Source organism: Anoplophora glabripennis, unplaced genomic scaffold (genome assembly GCF_000390285.2).
Source record: "Anoplophora glabripennis isolate ALB-LARVAE unplaced genomic scaffold, Agla_2.0 scaffold16, whole genome shotgun sequence".
Classification (NCBI taxonomy): Eukaryota; Metazoa; Arthropoda; class Insecta; order Coleoptera; family Cerambycidae; genus Anoplophora; species Anoplophora glabripennis.
Window position 1 is genome coordinate 586,812 of NW_019416253.1, and position 25,774 is coordinate 612,585.

The window sequence follows — 25,774 nt, forward strand, 5'->3', positions numbered from 1 at the left end:
AAAATCAATATCTGGACCACAATTGGGGTCGCTGAATCCGAATCCGGTGTCCGTTTGACGAAGTTAGCTCTTGTTCAAGGTTATTTGAAGGTCAACTTTTGTTTATTGATGATAATACAATTTTGGTCCTAGTGTTCTGAAAGAGCGAGAAATTATATGTAGTTGATTCATTTTTTAAGATTATGTTCAAGGTTATTTGAAGGTCGGTTCGTGGTTTTTGATGGCAATACGATTTCTGACCCAGATTTTGAAAGAGCAAGAAATTTTACGGTCGAACACATAGTTCATTTAATTTTTAAGGTCATTTTCAAGGTTATTTGAAGGTGAACTTTTGTTTATTGATGATAATACAATTTTGGTTCTAGTGTTCTGAAAGAGCGAGAAATTATATGTAGTTGATTCATTTTTAAGATTATGTTCAAGGTTATCTGAAAGTCGGTTCGTGGTTTTTGATGGTAATACGATTTATGCCCCAGATTCTGAAAGAGCTAGAAATTTTGCGTTCGAACACATAGTTCATTTATTTTTTAAGGTTATTTTCAAGGTTATTTGAAGGTCAACTCTTGTTTATTGAAGATAATACAATTTTCGTCCCAGTGCTCTGAAAGAGCGAGAAATTTTATGTAATCGATTCATTTTTTAATATTATGTTCAAGGTTATTTGAAGGTCACTCCTTGGTTTCTGATGGTAACATAATTTCTGACCCAGGATACTTAAAGAGTAAGAAATTTTTCGTTCGGACAGGTTATTGATTTATTTTCAAGGTCATGTTTAAGATTATTTGAAGGTCAACTCTTGTTTTTTTAATGGTAATACAATTTCTCACACCGGATTGTGAAAGAGCGAGACATTTGACTACCGAGGACGTGATTAAGTTATCATCTCATTAAGAAGTATAATGTTACATTTTTATGTCTTCCAAATCATGAAAACCGGACCTCACGGATACGGAAATCATCATCTCACCTTGAAAGTCAAATCCAAGGTTACCAAGCTGATCCCCAGAAAGATAATGTATTCTCCTTTATGAAAACTATTACACAATGTACCGTCGAACACAAAAATAAAAATACCCAGTACAACAGCTGTACTGTGACACATTTCCTTTACACATTTGATTTTCAATATTTTTACATTTATTGGAAGTCTAGTCCAACAAAATTATTTAAAAACGAGCTCGTGGTTACGCATATTTCATTACGCCAAAGGTTTCATTATTTTTACGAGCTCGTGGTTATGCATCTTTCATTACGCCAAAGGTTTAATTATTTTATACCCACCAAAACAATTCCTATGTCAAATAACGTGAGCGGGTAGTAGGTATTGATTAATTATAACAATTTTTGTCACCTGAATTATTTCTAGGACTTGCTCAGTTTATATGCATGGTCATTTGTGTCATCACGACCCTACTTCATTATGACTGTAAACACTGCTGTGTTACTGATACCCAAACATTCAGGGGTATAAAATATAAAACGGTTGATTTTTATTTAATTTGTTTGGATTTGATGTTTGTCGGATTTTGATAAATGGAAATTGGTACAGTGAAACACGTTTTAGAAAATGTACACAATTTATTTAAGGATTTATAACATTTCATATTATAATATACACAAATATAGAAAATATTTAGAGAATTATGGTTTTGGCTTGAAGATGGGACTTTAACCTAGAAAGAAATACGACAAAATTAGTTTGTTTAAAAAAATTGGGTCGTTAGGTTTTATATTTTTTAGCAGATACCACATAAATTAAAGGTAAGTAAGCAAAATTTTTGTCGATACGTTTGTTTATACAGGGTGTAAATAAATAAGTGCGATAAACATAAAAAATAAGGTGGGTCTTTCATATAAAAAAATCTCATTTGAACACTCATGTGAAGATATAACCGCTTAAAGAGGGTGCTAAAAAATTAGTTTTTGATTTTATTTCTGAAATACCAGAAAGGTGACAGAAATGAAATTAAGTAGACATTTTCTGCTATCGAGAAAGCACTCAGTAAACAATTTATTGATTTTCTTCTACGTTTGTAAGGGGTAGATACGTTCTTATTACTGGCGATAAGCTATATTGTCTGTGTTATTACCACAGACAATATAGCTTCGCCCCAGACCGCTTCTGGAATGGGACAGCAGTTTTAAATTTTCGAATTGCCGATAGAGTACACCACCAGCAGAATTTTAGGAAGAATCAAAAATGCAGCGGCCCGCATTCCTACGTGTATCCTAACAACATATAAACAACACTTTGGCAATGTTGCCATGCGTACTTATGGATTTATTTTGTACACTTTTTTTTATCAATATCCGTTTTTTTCGTTACTATATTTACTTAAATATATGATAATGTAGGTATTGATAAAATTGTTTAAATGAATCAACGAATATTTATGTATTCTGCAGCGGTGTCACAATTAGGTTATTTAATCATAACTTCGTTAATTAGCTATTATTTTCAATTTTTGGTATTGATATACTGCAGAAAATATATTTCTAAATAAACAGAATTCGTAGTGATATTTTAAAGAGCTTGTGATATATATTTTTTAATATTTGATGATGATAAATTTATTTAATATACAAGGTGGATTATTAGTACTTCGCGGACTGTATGTACAGGTTTTTTTTTGTATTTTGACATCCACTTATAGGTTTAATAATTAAAGATTGAAAAAACTTTAAATACAAATGTACGACTTTTCCTTTATCTCTTTTTGCTAGTATAAAGTATATGTTTAAAGTCATTCACAAAAAAATCAATTGAAAAATTAAAATTCGTCATTATTGAAATAACAAACAACGATTTTTATAACTAACCTTCAAACAACATAAGGAGAATACCAAAAAACGAAATAACATTAAACTACCTACAATTTTGACAAATTTTCAACATCCAAGTAATTGTGATGATACAGTCGAAAATATGCTTTAATTTACTATTTATTGCTTTAAAAACAAATTCAGAATTATCAAACATTTCGTCCGAAGTCCGTATGTTGAAAATAAATTTCGGAAACAAGAAAAAAATTGCAAGAGGCCTTTTTTGTTTCAAATGAATCAAGATATCTGAAATGAATTTTTAAATGGTAAGGTAGCAATAAGAAAAAAAGTTACGTATGAAACAAGGTTTAAGGGTGTTTTTTTTCTACCCCTTATAACTGCAAGGGAAAATTAATAAATTGTTTACTGAGTTCCTTCTCGATATCAGAGAACGTCTACTTAATTTCATTTCTGTCACTTTTTTGGTATTTCAGAAAAAAATTAAAAACTACTTTTTTGGCACTCTCTTCAAACGGTTGTTCAAATGAGATTTGTTTGTATGAAAGACCCAACTTTATTTTCGACAGGGAATCACCCCCTGAATTTTTTCGTACTTATTTATTGACACCCTGTATATCGTGAAATTTCCAACAAATTGCTTTGTATCTAGAATATTAAGAATATAAAGCAAATACTATACTAGTATTCCCAAAAAAATTATGTATTAACGTCCTTTTTAGTATTTTAAGTAAGTGGTTTGATGCACAAATATACCTGTGATATCTTAAACATAATAAACTACCACTAAAAGTGCAGTTTTGAAAATAATGCCACAACATACAGACAAAATATTCTTGGCGAGGCAGTAAAATACTGTAGTTATATTTAAGGAACAGGGTGCGCAATCACCACCTTTCTGATAATTTCTGATGTTTTAAAAGGTTTAAGTTTAAAATTGTATGTTGTGGTATTTGCTATTTTCAAAACAACACCCTGTAGTCGTAGCTTCAACTTACCAAAACGCAAGGGTAGATGAAAAAATGTTACCAGGATGCATTGCAGCAGGAAAGATATCTTGAAGACGGTGTCTCCTCCATTGACTGTAACAAAAAAAAAAACTTAATTAACGTCTCTGTTGAAGCATGCAATCATAAACAAGCTTGTTTATTAAATATTGATAGCTATTACGACGTAATGTCTAGGAACTTTGATAATAACCATAGTGGTGGTTGTGCGATACAAACATAAGATAATATATTAACTAATTGTAAGCCTGAAATAGTTTCTTTGGTAACTAATTCAATTTTGTTTTTGGTAAACTTCCTTTAATAACATCGCGCACAGTATATATTTTGGAACAATCAGAGCCGGTTTGTATTCGTATAGCACGTCTCTAGCAACTTAATTATATTACGTTGTTGGTTACGTCTAATTTACTGAAATAAGAGAACGATTCGCTTGGTATTCGTTTTCCGGGCACTCATTAGTGGTTGATTAGAGTGTTATTTTTTCAAGATAAATACTCAGATAGGATTGATTAGTCCAGTCTGCTGAAACCCAAAACGTCGTGACTGTCATAAATCCTAAAATTCATCCACAAATCGGCTACAAAAGTGTTACAGAACAACGCATTAAAATGCACAAGCGCTACATAGAGAGGAAAAATGTTATTAACAATTTATGTCACAAATAATGCTTTTTATTTGTTTTCCTTCGATAAAAGACTATTTCGCTCACGATGTGGAGCTTGTCCAATTTAATGTGTCGTTCTATAATACAGAGTGTTAAAAGTTTGACTGCCTTAATTTTAACAGACGATAGAATACATTAAAATAAACAAAAAAACTTATATGTCATGGGTCCTAAACAACTTGATGTACAAAAGTTCGATTAATTAAGGAATATTGACATAACTGCGTGCATATAATGCCATAAAATACAATATCTATCGCTTTTTTGAACTTATTTATGCTTAATTCTAAAAAATAATTAGCGTTGTAATAAATTTAAAATTCGGTAAAATTCATATCGAGCAATGTGGCAACGGCGCGGCGGATAACACAAGGTACTAAGTTGTCCAGCATTACGCAATTCAGTTGGTATCTGGAATTGGACCGTGTCTGAGTGTTTTTTGCGTACCACTATTTCCTTTTCTTGGTGTTTTCTAGCGGATGCGCGAAAATTGGATTCGAAGGTGTCATGCGTGCATTGAAAATGGTGGTGGACAATTTGAACATATGTTATAGTTTGTTTTATACTTGTGCGTTTAAAAATTACTGAATTTTGCATTTTGGTAACTACCTAAATTATTTTTAATACGTATGATTATTTGGACGACGTGAACCTTTGGATACTTTAATTACATATTTTTCAAACACGTAATTTGATTAAAAGTTAAGTTCCTCTTTTAAGAGATTCATAATTACTAAAATTCGAGCACAACACTATCTTTGTATTACAAAATCGATACATTTAATTTTATTTATTTAAAAACTGGAAAACAATTGTCTTGAAATTTACTAAATGTTTCACAATAATAGCTGTTTACATTTTTTCCGTAGGACAAGTCTGCCGCGTGTACACGTGGTGTGAATCAGCAGGATAAGCGCTGTTGTCACGTTGTGATGAAACTCCCCAATATTAATACTCGCTGTATTTTGAAAACTGTTAATTTTATGTCCCTGTAATATACAACTTTTTTGTTCATTTAGGTTTACTCAATATCATATTGAAGTAATGGCAGTCAAACTTCCTACACCCTGTATATTGGCAGTCAAGTTGTAAAAGAATTTGGGTTTATGGAAAATTACTGCTTCTGAATAACCATAACAGATAAATATCCTCATTACTACTAATATTTTTTAAGAAAAAGTTTTAAACTGATTCCTATTCCAATATCAACTCAAATTATTTATCTGCGGCATATTTCAGCAGGGTATTTTTCAAAACTTAATAAAAACCATTATTTAATTTTCCGTCGAACAAGCAGTTTAAATATTTCAAAATAATCCAAAAAATTTGTTAATGTTCGGTTTACATTTTGAAGCTGGGTTTCATTCCAGTATTGTTGTGTACGTCCTGAATGAAATATGACTTTCAACAATTAAAAATATTTCAAAATAAGTTTTTTCTCTAAATCCGTCCATTCTGAAAGTGCTATAGCAATTTTGCAGAAGTAAAAGTTGCTTGTTTGTTTTTGTATATGTACCAGGGTGGCCCAAAAAAAAAACGAATATTTTTTTTCGTGTCTCTTGTTAGTTTATAATGTTTAAAGAGCCCCTTCAGTTCAAAAAAAAATTTTTTTGAGGTCGCTCAAGGTTTTAAAAAATTTCAAAAATCGTCAAAAATTGAATTTTATTTTAAATTTTTTTTCGCGTTATTTTATCATTTTCTAGGTTGAAAGAAATCTCGATTCTGAAAATTTCAAAACGATATTTTAATTACTAAAGGTCACTCATAATTATTTTGTCTTTAAAAGTAATGTACCTAAAATGTTTTCGAGCGACCTCTAAAAATAAATTTATTTAAATCTAAAATCGAGATTTTTTTCAACCTAGAAAATGATAAAATAACAAGAACAAACAAACAAAATAACAAAATTAAAAATAAAAAAATCAATTTTCGACTATTTTGGAAATTTTAAAACATGATTGATTTTGGACATGATTTTGATTGAACATGCTGATTTTTTGAGGGGGCATTTAAAACATCATAAACTAACATATTTTCACAAGAGACCTTTGGTTTTTTGTTAATATCATTTTTATTTTGCAACTTAAAAATCTGAAATTTACTCAGACGCGAGATAATGTAATTACCATTCGATCATTTTTTTACCAAATTTCGATACCTTGACTTGGGCAGAAGATATACGCGCTCGCGTTTTCGACTTTATAATTTTGTAATAGACCGCCATTTTGAAACTGGGCATCCAGATCGCGGGTGTTTGTTGAGCACCCCAAGAGTTATCTTTTCCTGTAGTTTTATTCAATTTCAGCCAAATTCGTTCATTTTATTTAAATAATGCTGAAAATTTTGCACATTTTTTCTTCACCGCTAATTTTCTGATATAAAAAAAAAATTGCGAGCTTTCTTAAACACCTATCCTGGTAGCAAATTTCATCAGGAACAAAATCGATAAGTATACCTCATGTCGATTAGATGCTTATTTTCGGAGATATAAGCGAAAAACTGAAAAAAGAGCAATTATTTTTTTTTCTTTTGTTATAACCAATATGACGCTCGTCCTCTACAAATACACAAATTTAGTGTATTTATGTAATTTATTCTATGTATTTTTTACTTAATTTTTAAGCCCATAAAATTCGAGGTAGGCCCGATTTTTGAAACAGCCAAGTGTTTGGTCTAATTTTCCAGAATTATGCAGATAAATATATATAAATGGTAATAAAATATCCAGTGAAGTAATAAAAACAGATTCTAATTCATTTACCAAAGAAATGTTTTTGAAACAAAATCTAAGAACATTTCGATGGTTAAGATTTATATTTATACAAATTGTTCATCGTTAATCATATCAGTAATACACCTGGAACATAATCAAAATTGATTTTATTATTTTGGAATAATAAATAAGACTTTAAAGACATTTGCGGTAAAAGAAATTGTACGGTAGAATGAAAACTTCCAACTTCTTACAAATAAACCACATGGATCCCAATTACAGTTTGATGGTATCAACTACATTTATAGGACATTTCCACGGAGATACGTCCTGTAAGCCCCTATTCTCCTGCTCTACTTTGAATGCAGTAACTTTCTAAATTGCTAGTAATTTGACCACTAAGTTAGGTAGCAAGTCTGGACTAAATTTTGAGTTTACAGGAAACTCGAGCCCCACCGTTACCTTCTGCCGTAATTTTCTTAATGCATTCAATAAACTAGTATCAGACTCATCAATAATTTTAACCCTTCGATAGTTATAATTTAAATGTTTGCGAATTTGACGTTTCAATGATGACTGCTGCTTGTTTGGAAAAGATATGACAGACTTGACTTTAAAAAACTACCTTTGAGGCCCTTGCCAAAACAAAAAATAAGCTACTGATCTTGGGAAAGTGGTTATTATATTTTAATGTCGGGTGTATCAGTCTCTAAATTTGTGATACCTTTTTCCAAAACACCCTGAAGGAATTAGGGAACTTGTGCAGGAGAGGGGATGGTATATTATTATTTAGCAGCGTACAAATGATTTATTAAAATAAAATGGTCATGACATACTCTGAGTATACAGTGCGTTCAAGATGAAAGGAACAAATTCGTTTAAAATTCAGGTAATTATTTTTTGGAAAAACGCTCGGATACGTCGATTAGTATTTTTTTAGGAATTTTTAACATAACAAAATTGTATACAGGGGATCTCGAGAAGAAAATTATGCAGTCATCACTGATTTCTTTTTAATTGGACACCCTGTATAACATGCCATTTTTGAATTAATTGTACGGTAAATTCTGAACATTTTTTGTATAACATACCATATCTCTAAAATCAGCGGTTCAAAAATGGTATAATATACAGGGTGTTCCATTAAAAAAGTCAATGATGACATGTTCTTCTTGAAACATCCTGTATACACATGAACGCACTGTATGTATCTGTAATATTATGTTGTTGTGGACGCCTTTATTTTTTTTATATGTATGTTGAAATTGTTATTATTGTGATATTGTTATGAAACTCTCAGCGTGTGGGTTCCTTTTGTAATTAATTTTATTTTTAGATTAAAATGTTATACCTATGTTGATTTGTTACTCTAATTTCTCTAGATGAAAGATATGTCTAAGTTACAAATATCGATATATTACAGGATTGTACTGGTCATGGCATTGTCTACAATTTACAAATATTATACTCCTTATACTAAATTAATTAAACAATAAATTTCNATCATATCATCAAATTTTAGGGTTTTGACCTTTATTTGACCTTGATTCTGACACTTCAAGGTCAAGAGAACCCCAGATTCAGATTTAGCGACCCCGAAAACATATATATAAATTTTTCCAGATTTTTTAATAGTCATTCCGTAATTTGACCTTCAGATGTCCTTGACCCTGACGTGATGGGGTTAAACGGACCCCGGATTCGGATTCAGCAACCCCAAAAACATAAAGTGCACCTCCTCAGATATCGGAGAAAATAATTTCAATTTTTTTGTGGGGCTGTGTTATGGTCACGGCATACGTAAACCAGCTGTTTCAAGTCTAATTCAGCCATCTTCGATGACCTTGGATTAAAATTTAAAATACTGAAATTGCACAGCCCCACGGGAAAAAAATCAATATCTGGACCACAATTGGGGTCGCTGAATCCGAATCCGGTGTCCGTTTGACGAAGTTAGCTCTTGTTCAAGGTTATTTGAAGGTCAACTTTTGTTTATTGATGATAATACAATTTTGGTCCTAGTGTTCTGAAAGAGCGAGAAATTATATGTAGTTGATTCATTTTTTAAGATTATGTTCAAGGTTATTTGAAGGTCGGTTCGTGGTTTTTGATGGCAATACGATTTCTGACCCAGATTTTGAAAGAGCAAGAAATTTTACGGTCGAACACATAGTTCATTTAATTTTTAAGGTCATTTTCAAGGTTATTTGAAGGTGAACTTTTGTTTATTGATGATAATACAATTTTGGTTCTAGTGTTCTGAAAGAGCGAGAAATTATATGTAGTTGATTCATTTTTAAGATTATGTTCAAGGTTATCTGAAAGTCGGTTCGTGGTTTTTGATGGTAATACGATTTATGCCCCAGATTCTGAAAGAGCTAGAAATTTTGCGTTCGAACACATAGTTCATTTATTTTTTAAGGTTATTTTCAAGGTTATTTGAAGGTCAACTCTTGTTTATTGAAGATAATACAATTTTCGTCCCAGTGCTCTGAAAGAGCGAGAAATTTTATGTAATCGATTCATTTTTTAATATTATGTTCAAGGTTATTTGAAGGTCACTCCTTGGTTTCTGATGGTAACATAATTTCTGACCCAGGATACTTAAAGAGTAAGAAATTTTTCGTTCGGACAGGTTATTGATTTATTTTCAAGGTCATGTATAAGATTATTTGAAGGTCAACTCTTGTTTTTTTAATGGTAATACAATTTCTGACACCGGATTGTGAAAGAGCGAGACATTTGACTACCGAGGACGTGATTAAGTTATCATCTCATTAAGAAGTATAATGTTACATTTTTATGTCTTCCAAATCATGAAAACCGGACCTCACGGATACGGAAATCATCATCTCACCTTGAAAGTCAAATCCAAGGTTACCAAGCTGATCCCCAGAAAGATAATGTATTCTCCTTTATGAAAACTATTACACAATGTACCGTCGAACACAAAAATAAAAATACCCAGTACAACAGCTGTACTGTGACACATTTCCTTTACACATTTGATTTTCAATATTTTTACATTTATTGGAAGTCTAGTCCAACAAAATTATTTAAAAACGAGCTCGTGGTTACGCATATTTCATTACGCCAAAGGTTTCATTATTTTTACGAGCTCGTGGTTATGCATCTTTCATTACGCCAAAGGTTTAATTATTTTATACCCACCAAAACAATTCCTATGTCAAATAACGTGAGCGGGTAGTAGGTATTGATTAATTATAACAATTTTTGTCACCTGAATTATTTCTAGGACTTGCTCAGTTTATATGCATGGTCATTTGTGTCATCACGACCCTACTTCATTATGACTGTAAACACTGCTGTGTTACTGATACCCAAACATTCAGGGGTATAAAATATAAAACGGTTGATTTTTATTTAATTTGTTTGGATTTGATGTTTGTCGGATTTTGATAAATGGAAATTGGTACAGTGAAACACGTTTTAGAAAATGTACACAATTTATTTAAGGATTTATAACATTTCATATTATAATATACACAAATATAGAAAATATTTAGAGAATTATGGTTTTGGCTTGAAGATGGGACTTTAACCTAGAAAGAAATACGACAAAATTAGTTTGTTTAAAAAAATTGGGTCGTTAGGTTTTATATTTTTTAGCAGATACCACATAAATTAAAGGTAAGTAAGCAAAATTTTTGTCGATACGTTTGTTTATACAGGGTGTAAATAAATAAGTGCGATAAACATAAAAAATAAGGTGGGTCTTTCATATAAAAAAATCTCATTTGAACACTCATGTGAAGATATAACCGCTTAAAGAGGGTGCTAAAAAATTAGTTTTTGATTTTATTTCTGAAATACCAGAAAGGTGACAGAAATGAAATTAAGTAGACATTTTCTGCTATCGAGAAAGCACTCAGTAAACAATTTATTGATTTTCTTCTACGTTTGTAAGGGGTAGATACGTTCTTATTACTGGCGATAAGCTATATTGTCTGTGTTATTACCACAGACAATATAGCTTCGCCCCAGACCGCTTCTGGAATGGGACAGCAGTTTTAAATTTTCGAATTGCCGATAGAGTACACCACCAGCAGAATTTTAGGAAGAATCAAAAATGCAGCGGCCCGCATTCCTACGTGTATCCTAACAACATATAAACAACACTTTGGCAATGTTGCCATGCGTACTTATGGATTTATTTTGTACACTTTTTTTTATCAATATCCGTTTTTTTCGTTACTATATTTACTTAAATATATGATAATGTAGGTATTGATAAAATTGTTTAAATGAATCAACGAATATTTATGTATTCTGCAGCGGTGTCACAATTAGGTTATTTAATCATAACTTCGTTAATTAGCTATTATTTTCAATTTTTGGTATTGATATACTGCAGAAAATATATTTCTAAATAAACAGAATTCGTAGTGATATTTTAAAGAGCTTGTGATATATATTTTTTAATATTTGATGATGATAAATTTATTTAATATACAAGGTGGATTATTAGTACTTCGCGGACTGTATGTACAGGTTTTTTTTTGTATTTTGACATGGGTTTAATAATTAAAGATTGAAAAAACTCTAAATACAAATGTACGACTTTTCCTTTATCTCTTTTTGCTAGTATAAAGTATATGTTTAAAGTCATTCACAAAAAATCAATTGAAAAATTAAAATTCATCATTATTGAAATAACAAACAACGATTTTTATAACTAACCTTTAAAACAACACAAGGAGAATACCTAAAAACGAAATAACATTAAACTACCTACAAATTTTACAAATTTTCAACATCCAAGTAATTGTGATGATACAGTCGAAAATATGCTTTAATTTACTATTTATTGCTTTAAAAACAAATTCAGAATTATCAAACATTTCGTCCGAAGTCCGTATGTTGAAAATAAATTTCGGAAACAAGAAAAAAAATTACAAGAGGCCTTTTTTGTTTCAAATGAATCAAGATATCTGAAATGAATTTTTAAATGGTAAGGTAGCAATAAGAAAAAAAGTTACGTATGAAACAAGGTTTAAGGGTGTTTTTTTTCTACCCCTTATAACTGCAAGGGAAAATTAATAAATTGTTTACTGAGTTCCTTCTCGATATCAGAGAACGTCTACTTAATTTCATTTCTGTCACTTTTTTGGTATTTCAGAAAAAAATTAAAAACTACTTTTTTGGCACTCTCTTCAAACGGTTGTTCAAATGAGATTTGTTTGTATGAAAGACCCAACTTTATTTTCGACAGGGAATCACCCCCTGAATTTTTTCGTACTTATTTATTGACACCCTGTATATCGTGAAATTTCCAACAAATTGCTTTGTATCTAGAATATTAAGAATATAAAGCAAATACTATACTAGTATTCCCAAAAAAATTATGTATTAACGTCCTTTTTAGTATTTTAAGTAAGTGGTTTGATGCACAAATATACCTGTGATATCTTAAACATAATAAACTACCACTAAAAGTGCAGTTTTGAAAATAATGCCACAACATACAGACAAAATATTCTTGGCGAGGCAGTAAAATACTGTAGTTATATTTAAGGAACAGGGTGCGCAATCACCACCTTTCTGATAATTTCTGATGTTTTAAAAGGTTTAAGTTTAAAATTGTATGTTGTGGTATTTGCTATTTTCAAAACAACACCCTGTAGTCGTAGCTTCAACTTACCAAAACGCAAGGGTAGATGAAAAAATGTTACCAGGATGCATTGCAGCAGGAAAGATATCTTGAAGACGGTGTCTCCTCCATTGACTGTAACAAAAAAAAAAACTTAATTAACGTCTCTGTTGAAGCATGCAATCATAAACAAGCTTGTTTATTAAATATTGATAGCTATTACGACGTAATGTCTAGGAACTTTGATAATAACCATAGTGGTGGTTGTGCGATACAAACATAAGATAATATATTAACTAATTGTAAGCCTGAAATAGTTTCTTTGGTAACTAATTCAATTTTGTTTTTGGTAAACTTCCTTTAATAACATCGCGCACAGTATATATTTTGGAACAATCAGAGCCGGTTTGTATTCGTATAGCACGTCTCTAGCAACTTAATTATATTACGTTGTTGGTTACGTCTAATTTACTGAAATAAGAGAACGATTCGCTTGGTATTCGTTTTCCGGGCACTCATTAGTGGTTGATTAGAGTGTTATTTTTTCAAGATAAATACTCAGATAGGATTGATTAGTCCAGTCTGCTGAAACCCAAAACGTCGTGACTGTCATAAATCCTAAAATTCATCCACAAATCGGCTACAAAAGTGTTACAGAACAACGCATTAAAATGCACAAGCGCTACATAGAGAGGAAAAATGTTATTAACAATTTATGTCACAAATAATGCTTTTTATTTGTTTTCCTTCGATAAAAGACTATTTCGCTCACGATGTGGAGCTTGTCCAATTTAATGTGTCGTTCTATAATACAGAGTGTTAAAAGTTTGACTGCCTTAATTTTAACAGACGATAGAATACATTAAAATAAACAAAAAAACTTATATGTCATGGGTCCTAAACAACTTGATGTACAAAAGTTCGATTAATTAAGGAATATTGACATAACTGCGTGCATATAATGCCATAAAATACAATATCTATCGCTTTTTTGAACTTATTTATGCTTAATTCTAAAAAATAATTAGCGTTGTAATAAATTTAAAATTCGGTAAAATTCATATCGAGCAATGTGGCAACGGCGCGGCGGATAACACAAGGTACTAAGTTGTCCAGCATTACGCAATTCAGTTGGTATCTGGAATTGGACCGTGTCTGAGTGTTTTTTGCGTACCACTATTTCCTTTTCTTGGTGTTTTCTAGCGGATGCGCGAAAATTGGATTCGAAGGTGTCATGCGTGCATTGAAAATGGTGGTGGACAATTTGAACATATGTTATAGTTTGTTTTATACTTGTGCGTTTAAAAATTACTGAATTTTGCATTTTGGTAACTACCTAAATTATTTTTAATACGTATGATTATTTGGACGACGTGAACCTTTGGATACTTTAATTACATATTTTTCAAACACGTAATTTGATTAAAAGTTAAGTTCCTCTTTTAAGAGATTCATAATTACTAAAATTCGAGCACAACACTATCTTTGTATTACAAAATCGATACATTTAATTTTATTTATTTAAAAACTGGAAAACAATTGTCTTGAAATTTACTAAATGTTTCACAATAATAGCTGTTTACATTTTTTCCGTAGGACAAGTCTGCCGCGTGTACACGTGGTGTGAATCAGCAGGATAAGCGCTGTTGTCACGTTGTGATGAAACTCCCCAATATTAATACTCGCTGTATTTTGAAAACTGTTAATTTTATGTCCCTGTAATATACAACTTTTTTGTTCATTTAGGTTTACTCAATATCATATTGAAGTAATGGCAGTCAAACTTCCTACACCCTGTATATTGGCAGTCAAGTTGTAAAAGAATTTGGGTTTATGGAAAATTACTGCTTCTGAATAACCATAACAGATAAATATCCTCATTACTACTAATATTTTTTAAGAAAAAGTTTTAAACTGATTCCTATTCCAATATCAACTCAAATTATTTATCTGCGGCATATTTCAGCAGGGTATTTTTCAAAACTTAATAAAAACCATTATTTAATTTTCCGTCGAACAAGCAGTTTAAATATTTCAAAATAATCCAAAAAATTTGTTAATGTTCGGTTTACATTTTGAAGCTGGGTTTCATTCCAGTATTGTTGTGTACCTCCTGAATGAAATATGACTTTCAACAATTAAAAATATTTCAAAATAAGTTTTTTCTCTAAATCCGTCCATTCTGAAAGTGCTATAGCAATTTTGCAGAAGTAAAAGTTGCTTGTTTGTTTTTGTATATGTACCAGGGTGGCCCAAAAAAAAAACGAATATTTTTTTTCGTGTCTCTTGTTAGTTTATAATGTTTAAAGAGCCCCTTCAGTTCAAAAAAAAATTTTTTTGAGGTCGCTCAAGGTTTTAAAAAATTTCAAAAATCGTCAAAAATTGAATTTTATTTTAAATTTTTTTTCGCGTTATTTTATCATTTTCTAGGTTGAAAGAAATCTCGATTCTGAAAATTTCAAAACGATATTTTAATTACTAAAGGTCACTCATAATTATTTTGTCTTTAAAAGTAATGTACCTAAAATGTTTTCGAGCGACCTCTAAAAATAAATTTATTTAAATCTAAAATCGAGATTTTTTTCAACCTAGAAAATGATAAAATAACAAGAACAAACAAACAAAATAACAAAATTAAAAATAAAAAAATCAATTTTCGACTATTTTGGAAATTTTAAAACATGATTGATTTTGGACATGATTTTGATTGAACATGCTGATTTTTTGAGGGGGCATTTAAAACATCATAAACTAACATATTTTCACAAGAGACCTTTGGTTTTTTGTTAATATCATTTTTATTTTGCAACTTAAAAATCTGAAATTTACTCAGACGCGAGATAATGTAATTACCATTCGATCATTTTTTTACCAAATTTCGATACCTTGACTTGGGCAGAAGATATACGCGCTCGCGTTTTCGACTTTATAATTTTGTAATAGACCGCCATTTTGAAACTGGGCATCCAGATCGCGGGTGTTTGTTGAGCACCCCAAGAGTTATCTTTTCCTGTAGTTTTATTCAATTTCAGCCAAATTCGTTCATTTTATTTAAATAATGCTGAAAATTTTGCACATTTTTTCTTCACCGCTAATTTTCTGATATAAAAAAAAAATTGCGAGCTTTCTTAAACACCTATCCTGGTAGCAAATTTCATCAGGAACAAAATCGATAAGTATACCTCATGTCGATTAGATGCTTATTTTCGGAGATATAAGCGAAAAACTGAAAAAAGAGCAATTATTTTTTTTTCTTTTGTTATAACCAATATGACGCTCGTCCTCTACAAATACACAAATTTAGTGTATTTATGTAATTTATTCTATGTATTTTTTACTTAATTTTTAAGCCCATAAAATTCGAGGTAGGCCCGATTTTTGAAACAGCCAAGTGTTTGGTCTAATTTTCCAGAATTATGCAGATAAATATATATAAATGGTAATAAAATATCCAGTGAAGTAATAAAAACAGATTCTAATTCATTTACCAAAGAAATGTTTTTGAAACAAAATCTAAGAACATTTCGATGGTTAAGATTTATATTTATACAAATTGTTCATCGTTAATCATATCAGTAATACACCTGGAACATAATCAAAATTGATTTTATTATTTTGAAATAATAATTAAGACTTTAAAGATATTTGCGGTAAAAGAAATTGTACGCTCGAATGAAAACTTCCAATCTGTTCTTACAAATAAACCACATGGATCCCAATTACAGTTTGATGGTATCAACTACATTTATAGGACATTTCCACGGAGATACGTCCTGTAAGCCCCTATTCTCCTGCTCTACTTTGAATGCAGTAACTTTCTAAATTGCTAGTAATTTGACCACTAAGTTAGGTAGCAAGTCTGGACTAAATTTTGAGTTTACAGGAAACTCGAGCCCCACCGTTACCTTCTGCCGTAATTTTCTTAATGCATTCAATAAACTAGTATCAGACTCATCAATAATTTTAACCCTTCGATAGTTATAATTTAAATGTTTGCGAATTTGACGTTTCAATGATGACTGCTGCTTGTTTGGAAAAGATATGACAGACTTGACTTTAAAAAACTACCTTTGAGGCCCTTGCCAAAACAAAAAATAAGCTCGTGATCTTGGAAAAGCGGTTATTATATTTTAATGTCGGGTGTATCAGTCTCTAAATTTGTGATACCTTTTTCCAAAACACCCTGAAGGAACTAGGGAACTTGTGCAGGAGAGGGGATGGTATATTATTATTTAGCACCTTACAAATGATTTATTAAAATAAAATGGTCATGACATACTCTGAGTATACAGTGCGTTCAAGATGAAAGGAACAAATTCGTTTAAAATTCAGGTAATTATTTTTTGGAAAAACGCTCGGATACGTCGATTAGTATTTTTTTAGGATTTTTTAATGTAACAAAATTGTATACAGGTGATCTCGAGAAGAAAATTATGCAGTCAACACTGATTTTTTTTTTAATTGGACACCCTGTGTAACATGCCATTTTTGAATTAATTGTACGGTAAATTCTGAACACTTTTTGTATAACATACCATATCTCTAAAATCAGCGGTTCAAAAATGGTATAATATACAGGGTGTTCCATTAAAAAAGTCAATGATGACATGTTCTTCTTGAAACATCCTGTATACACATGAACGCACTGTATGTATCTGTAATATTATGTTGTTGTGGACGCCTTTATTTTTTTTATATGTATGTTGAAATTGTTATTATTGTGATATTGTTATGAAACTCTCAGCGTGTGGGTTCCTTTTGTAATTAATTTTATTTTTAGATTAAAATGTTACACCTATGTTGATTTGTTACTCTAATTTCTCTAGATGAAAGATATGTCTAAGTTACAAATATCGATATATTACAGGATTGTACTGGTCATGGCATTGTCTACAATTTACAAATATTATACTCCTTATACTAAATTAATTAAACAATAAATTTCCCACCTAAATTCTACTGTTACAGTGCATAATTATTTTTTATACTGTAAGGAGTTCAGTTGATTGGCAATGAATTGTGCATTAATTACACATAAATGCAGTGAAATTTTTAATGTAGAAATTTATATAGCGCTTTAGTTGTAAAATTTGCAAATTTGTTTAGCTAATTACCGACTCTTACGAACGTAGATTTGTTGCTGGTTATTTAATTTGCATGTAACCTCTCCTTCACGTAGTCGCGCTGTTCTGACGTTCCTCGTTAAAATGACGTTTCTTTTACAAGAATTCCTCCAGATGAAACTGCACTGCACTATTTTTTTTATAGATTTCACTTAACACTTTTTATTTGTGCTCGTTAACCTAGTTTCAATTTGTTGTTTTATAACCTGTGTTGATGTTGCTGAATGACTTTTCGAACTTTTGTCACTTCTACTAATGTGACTTTCAGACTTCTGACAGTTGTAGATATTCACGACAATTCACCACCAAGATGGCTGGATAAGTATGAACTTTTCACTAACTTGTTGATTTTAATTGATAGCAATTGTTTTTTCTAGGAGCAAACTAGCAATGTTACTGCTACAGGTAAACATGGAAGACTGGCTATCTCGAGCCCCGAGATTACTTTTAACAAACATGAAGAACAAGTGAAAATCACTATGGCAACAATAACTAACATTTTTGAAATTTTATTTATGCAAATATTAACTTTTGGACTGAATTATGATGCATGAAATTTACATTTTCAGCTTCTTTGCATTTTTTTGCATCTTTTGACACCAATTGCACGTTTCTAGGTTAAGTTAAAAGTTATGCCAAAATTTTTCGTATATTTACAAATTTCAACTAAATTTTGATAAATAGATTAACTATCAGCATGTCTGTCCATTCACTGTCTTTAGTACAACCTTTTTAACATCTTGCATACGGTCTTTACTCGTTTTTTCAGATGTAAACGAAAGAAACTTTCAAATTGCTCCGCTCCGTCAAATATTATAAAGTCTGCACAACAATTTGAACTTTGGTTGGAGTTTAAATACAGTTTATGAAGTTATGAGGGTCTTTTACATTCTGCACATATGATTTTGCAGTCCTAATACACTAATACACAAATTCTAACGAAACAACAAATGTCAACATTTATATGATTCATAAAAGTTTTCACAGATGCATAGGTTTAATTCCACACATACATTCTGGTTACAGGTATACTATACTTTGTTTACATACCAGCTTTATTGAATAAATCAGTATTACATGTGAAAAAACCTTCGTCATCCGTCGATGACTTGTCAAAATTTCACTATATTATTAACTGTGCTCATGCCAGAACTTATAATTGACATTTGATATTGTAATATGATTCTTTACTGTTCTTTATAACATAATTGTACTACATGAGTGCATTTAAATAGTTTTATGAATATGCAAATTCACTTTTTGTTATAATTTTGACAGTCGAGACGTTTTATTGTGAAAATTTATTAATTACAACATTTTAACTTATACACTATTGATAAATATCTTTCATTTAAATTGATTACATTAATTCACACTCTGTTTGTGTCTATTTCAAACATATTCAACCTTAAAATTTGTGTTTGTTCGACAATTTTATGTTTCGGTTGCCGAGAAAAGAATCGATATATTTCCAATTTAATAAAACATAACAGTAAATATATCCATTGCTCAATGAACGAAATAAATTCGTGCCAGGGTTTAAAATTTGGGCCTCGGTTACGTAAGTGGAAAGCTTCTCCGGTAGCAAATTCACCAACAGGGTACGTCGTTTAATTTTTTATCTTTACTAATAATGCATGTTATCTGCAGAAGTTTATCAGAAATGTAACATCTCCTTTTACACCAGAGCGGGGTTCGCAAAGTGCCTCTTAATGATACCATATTTTATTCAAAAGTAGCTCGCTAGGGTCCCAAGCGTCCCTAAATGATATCTCATACAAACATGGTTATTACGAAATTTTTAAAAGCCCTTACCAGACTGCAAATTTAAATTATGTGCGCCAAGTATTTACGTGGCGAATAATGAACGTTTTTAGATCCTTTGAACCTTCTGAGTTCATGTACGAATGGACTTTTCCCAGTGAATTAAAAAAAAACATTTTTGGAGAGTGTTACAATAAAATAGATTTAGGAAATTTTTTATTTAAATTTGTACGATCTAATTAAGTGAGAAAAAATTAACGAAGTTGGATTATCGAAAAATAATTGACTAAAAATGAGGTTTAACCGTTGAAAATATCGAAAAACTAACTCTAAATTATAATTTAAATAAAGAAAACTGCATTAAACAATTATCTATTTTCTACCTTTCCTGGTCATTTATTTTGCAGAACAGCAGCTACTTTCTTAACATATTGTGACACAAACATCACTACTTTGAGACATTTTGGAGATTGGAAAAGCTACAGAGTAGCTGACGGATATTTGGAAGTTTCTCATCAACAGAATACTAATAAAAAAAATAGTTGCTAATGATTGAAATTTGAATTTAGTCTCTCAAGTAACCTGTAAAATACCTACAAAACTGCTGAACAAAGTAAATTATATTTGCATTTGCTCGAATACTTCTCCACCTAAAAGGATAAAAGGCTGTGTCACCTTAAAAATTAATTTGTGAAAATTGTACATTCCTTTACATCCTACCTCACACAGCAAATGAAACCGTCGTAAACGAACTAGAGCGATAATTAAAAGACGTCGGGACCCGGAAATCGTTAACAAAGGTTGAGATCTTCATCGAATTACTGACAATTAGAATCGCGATGCTAAAGCGAAACACAAAGTATAAGTATAATGAGCAAATAATTTAACCTTCTTCTAAGACAGGAAAGTCGACGTAAGCGGATTAGACGTTCAGCGGAAAAAACATACAAATTAGAAAGGACTGCCAAGTTTATGAAACATCATTATTTTTTATGTGTCTGGTATTATTCTGCTTTATCCAGCTGCTTTTTTGTATCGTATAAAATTAATTGAAAGAGAAATGTAGGTCTCCGAGAAATTCCAGAAGTTATTATAATCCCGTTGTGTTCTCTATAAAATGTTTTTTTTTGCATTTACTCATTCTAGGATTCATTAATTTGTTTGAGTAGTACTTATTACAAATAGCACCAGAGTAATAATAAAGCGATAACTATAGATAACTTTTCCGTAAGCAATAAAAAAAAATTGATATTGTAATTGTCAAAAAGACAATTTAGTTAACTAGAAACATTTTTTTCATGCCGCTGTTGTCTGTTGATTTAATTGGATAAAATGCTTCAACAGATATACAGGTATATTTGAAATAGTTAATTATTGTATAAGTCTTTTAAGTAGCATTTTATCCACGCAAGAATGTTTAAACGCGAGAACATAGTTTTCTCAATGGAAAACATTGAAAAGGAAACAGTATTATTCGTACCACTATCACTCATGGCTTTTCGTTGATTACCTAACCACCGTCCAGCCATTTACAGAACCTTATTTGTTAATGAGTTGCAATTTATAAAAGATGGGGTAAATAAATAACTCAAGAAACGACTATAAATGGGCACAGCAATACCCATCTGCAAACGCTTATGTAATTCACAGTACAGATTTATCGAAATCTACGGATTATAATTTATTTTTTGTCATGTGTTTTTATCATGCGTATATAAATAACACAGGCCGACAAAATTTAAAAAAAAAATTCCAGAGATCAGACACTACGCTTCCGAAGGCATTTGGCTCGCTGAATCCGAATCTGGACTCAGAATTGATCCATCACCCTAGGTTTCCGAGATATTCTAACCTAAAAGTGCAAAAAACACGTACTTTTGCTATATTCAAGGTTATGTAACTTGGCGAAAAAAATGTCAATTTAAGATGACCAGTATGGCTATATTATTACATCATGGCTAACCCCATAACACTGAGCGCTGCTAGCCCTAATTGTTAGGAACGTTAACCCCAAGCCCTATAACCCCACAACACTAAGCGGAGCGAGCCCTCATCGTCAGTAAGGTTAACTTCAAGCCCTATAACCCAATAACACTAAGCGCTGCGAGCCCTAATCGTCAGGAAGGTTAACCCCAAGCCCTATATGTCTGGAAGGTTAATCCCAAGCCCTATAACCCCACGACACTAAGCGCTGTGAGCCCTAATCGTCAGGAAGGTTAACTTCAAGCCCTATTACCCAATAACACTAAGCGCTGCGAGCCCTCTAAGGCTCGTAGCGCTTAGTGATATTGTGTTATAGCCATGGTTTAATAAGGAAGCTATACTGATCATCTTTAATCGACGATATCTCCGCGAAAAATAAAGCTTTTTACAAATAAAAAAAAATGCGTTTTGAAAGGGATAGTAGTTTCCAATGATATTTCCAGTTTTGAGAAAAAAAAATTTTTCGCCAAGTTACATAACTTTGAAAATAGCAAAAATACGTGTTTTTTGCACTTTTAGGTTAGAATATCTCGGAAACCTAGGGTGATGGATCAATTCTGAGGCCAGATTCGGATTCAGCGCGCCAAATGCCTTCGGAAACGTAGTGTCTGATCTCTGGAATTTTTTCCTTGTTGGCCTGTGTAATCATCAAAGTATAACAAGAAGAAGAGAAATGTCGCTGAGATTACTTTTTTATGTTCTGTTCGATAATCGTATGGGAATACCAAAAAAATACATACGAGGCGATGTTTTCTAGAGTTTAAAATATGCATGCTTATTTATAACATCTACCCTCAATTAAGCCTGCGCTAATTTTAGTTGCAAAACCATTTTTATCATGTGTCCTTTACGTAATTTAGTTTTAGAAGCCGTAATCTCGCATATTCAATAGCTTATTTAAATAACCACCAAAGTGTAACAAAAAAAAAAGAAACACGTTTTTAAGATCACTTTTTTATGTTCTTCCCGAATATCGTATCGGAACTTCAAAAAAATACATACAGCGTGTTGTTTTCCAGACTTGCACAAAAAATTTACAATTTTTGCAGTCCGGACCTGGATTTTTTGCTGACATACATACATGAAGTATCGTGAGTGCATTAACCCTACCAAATATGAACCTATTATTCCATTCCCTATCAAAGTTATGACATAAAACAGTTTTGACCAAAAATCATAAATCACCCTGTATCTCAATAAAGAATGACCAAGGACCTATTTCTATAGACGATCCTAGTTACCCTAGATGTCCTCTATCTCCCATTAATCCATGTCCCTCTCGTGATGCAACACCCTGTATAAATGTAAATGTTAATGTTAATAAGTAAATAAATTAAATTTGATTTATTGCAGGTTTATTATTTTTTCATTATTGTACTAGTGAAATAAATTTATTTTATTCCACTAGGGAGACTATCACTTTAGACGGTTCATATGTGTGGATAAAAGACCGATTATAAGGTGATTATAGATAAATAAAGTCAATTTTTATCTGCCGCCAGTGGCGTAGTTAGGCGTGAGTCAGTCGACGTTTTCGTCATAAAATGTAGTACGCCAATGGATTTTTAAAATTTTGTTATTATTTTTGGACTCGCTTAATATTTTACAACAAAAAAGGTGTTTTGATTTTTTGCCTATTACTAACCTATTCTTAGAAAAATAACTTATTTATTTAAATCAACGGCAAAAAATAAGAAGACAATATGGTATGCCTTTTTTGTTATCTTAGGTACTTGTTTGGAACCGAGTTTGTTGGCATTTTGCTAGCTATAAGTTGTTCCAAATTTATTTCAAATATTAATATGTTTAAAGTTTTCATCACCCTGTATCTCGGAATCTAAGCGGAATCCAGCCACATGTTTATACAGACTGTTAGGAAACACTCAGTATACATATAAAAATTAACAATTTTGTCAATTGACTCTTGCAATTGAACCACAGACGTGATTGTTGTTAAACGTATTTCATTTCTCTCCATTCCCACTTACTCTCTATAAGAAAATTAATTACATCCGCTCGAAAGGCCTATTTTGGGCCCCAACAAATACTTCAGAGCAATTGTCTAGACTCGAATATTGTTTGATACGCAGTTGGGAAGCCGTTTTAACATTCTGAGATGATTTTTCTCACTAGCAGACGCTTGCAGCAAAATTCGCAATCTTCAAATCAAATATAACTATTTAAACCATATCTAACACCCAACTAAAAGATTTTACATTCACAATGTGGATGCTATGCTGTATTAACAGTTACACATCCACACAAACGCCTTCGGTAATGAATAAGAAATGCGGACCCTTCGCAATGAATATTTTGACCCTGCCGCTCCCAGTCTCGGTGTCAATGGTTACAGTCGTCTTGGGAGAAGTGAAAGATTTTCATAGCAGCCGCTTTTCCCGTGCACTGTTTTACACTCTCTACTCGATGGGCGTCTTGAGAACTCTAGACAACGTTACGTATTTAATTTTCTGCGCTGGGAGTTACTCAGTTCAAAGTTACGATAAACATCAGAAAATTTATGTGCCTCCACCACTGAGTGCGCCTCATTCGGGATATTCCACCGAAAGGGAACTAAATATTTGCTCTCAGAATCAACATGGAATACGATTCGAGACCTCTGTTGGAAGTAACAATATATCAACAGTTTTATTTTCGTACTCCCACAAAGAATTCGTATAAGAGGAATATAAAGTCTTAAGAGACGCAGCGTTTAAACATTTTGATTCCCGACAAAGTTGGAAAGGTCTACAGCGCCTCGGGACATCCGTAGCGCGTTTCATGGATTATACTGTTTATTTTCAAAGATATAGTCATAAAATAGTACATTATACCTACTATAAGGGAGAGAAATGCGTTATTTTGACAGAGGTGCAAATTGAAGCCCGAGGGCTACAATGCACCGAGGACAAAATAGCATCTCTCCCGAATGGTATATACTATTTTTTCCACGGTCTCATTAACTTAAAAACACATATTTTGTCATTATGAAGCAAGTAGCACCAGAATTGTTGTATTCGGATTTGAGCATTTATTTAATAGTCGTTGAGTTATTGTCATAACTACAAAATAAACAAACAAAAAGAATTGTCAAATTAAGGTGCTAGTTTAGAAGAGATTGTGGAGGCTGCAAATATTGCAATAAGCAATTTGCTGCCTACGAAGTCAAGATCTTTATACGATATAGCCTACAATCGGTTCAAAAAGTGGTGCGCCGAGAAAAATGTATACAGCGAGAATGTTTTGTTGGCATACTTCAGTGAAAATGCAAAGAATTACAAGTCTTCCACATTATGGGCGCAATATTCTATGGTTAAGTCATGCTTGATAATTTACGACAACATAGATATAAGCAAATTCCCCAAGCTGATCGCATTTTTGAAAAGAACCGGTGACTGATATCAAGCGAAAAAATCGAAAATATTGACAAAGGGTGAAATCGACCGTTTTCTATCAAGTGCAGATGACAAAGAATTCTCAATGATTAAGGTAAGATTACTTTTGTTGTTAGGTATTTCAATTATTAAGTATTTTGATTTTTTATAGGTTGGATTAATTCTGGGGATTGCCGCAGCTTGTCAATTTAATTATAGATGATATTGAGGATGTAGGCTCTTCCTTGATTGTAAAAATTCCAAACACTAAGACAAAGATTCCACGAACCTTTGTGGTTACCGATGTGGGAAATATGCTTGAATTGTTTCGAAAATACCTGTCCCTTCGTCCTCCCCATGTCAAGCATAAGCGCCTTTTTTTGTACTACAAAGCAGGAAAATGTAGTTCGCATGTTATACTGGTCACTGCTTACGAAGATCTTCAGCGACATTACTGGCAGATGCTGGTGTGGATATCACGACAATAAAGCGTCATGCTGGTTGGAAATCAACGACAGTCGCTGAGGGTTAAGTCGAGAACTCCATTGAAAATAAGACCAAAATTGCTAATCAGGTTTTAGTAGGTACCACTACTAGCGCAATCACAAAAACTGTAAATGTAAGCGAAAGTAATAGTCCTTCTAATATTAATTTTAAAAATTGTACAAATGTAACATTTAATTTAAATGTCAATAAATAATTTCATTGTTATCTTTTTTTTTGCATGAAAACCGTTCTTCATAATGTAAACTCC

At 31.7% G+C, this 25,774-nt stretch overlaps 1 protein-coding gene and 1 long non-coding RNA gene across 2 annotated transcripts in view; both read right to left on the reverse strand.

The window, feature by feature from the left end:
• Positions 1 to 1,558: 1,558 nt before the first annotated feature.
• LOC108914049 lies at positions 1,559 to 3,866 on the reverse strand. The gene is made up of 2 exons (XR_001964659.1): positions 3,780 to 3,866; positions 1,559 to 1,673 (listed from the first exon to the last, which is right to left on the reverse strand). It is a non-coding gene; the product is annotated as an uncharacterized LOC108914049 (long non-coding RNA).
• Positions 3,867 to 10,616: 6,750 nt separating this feature from the next.
• Positions 10,617 to 25,774, reverse strand: part of LOC108914190 — a 231,498-nt gene continuing 216,340 nt past the window's right edge. Inside the window, exons 6-7 of the mRNA XM_018719933.2 lie at positions 12,831 to 12,914; positions 10,617 to 10,731 (exon numbers count right to left, since the gene is read on the reverse strand). Coding sequence (XP_018575449.1) covers positions 10,727 to 10,731; positions 12,831 to 12,914 — 89 coding nt within the window. The 3' untranslated portion in view covers positions 10,617 to 10,726. The remainder of the gene's footprint in view (positions 10,732 to 12,830; positions 12,915 to 25,774) is intronic.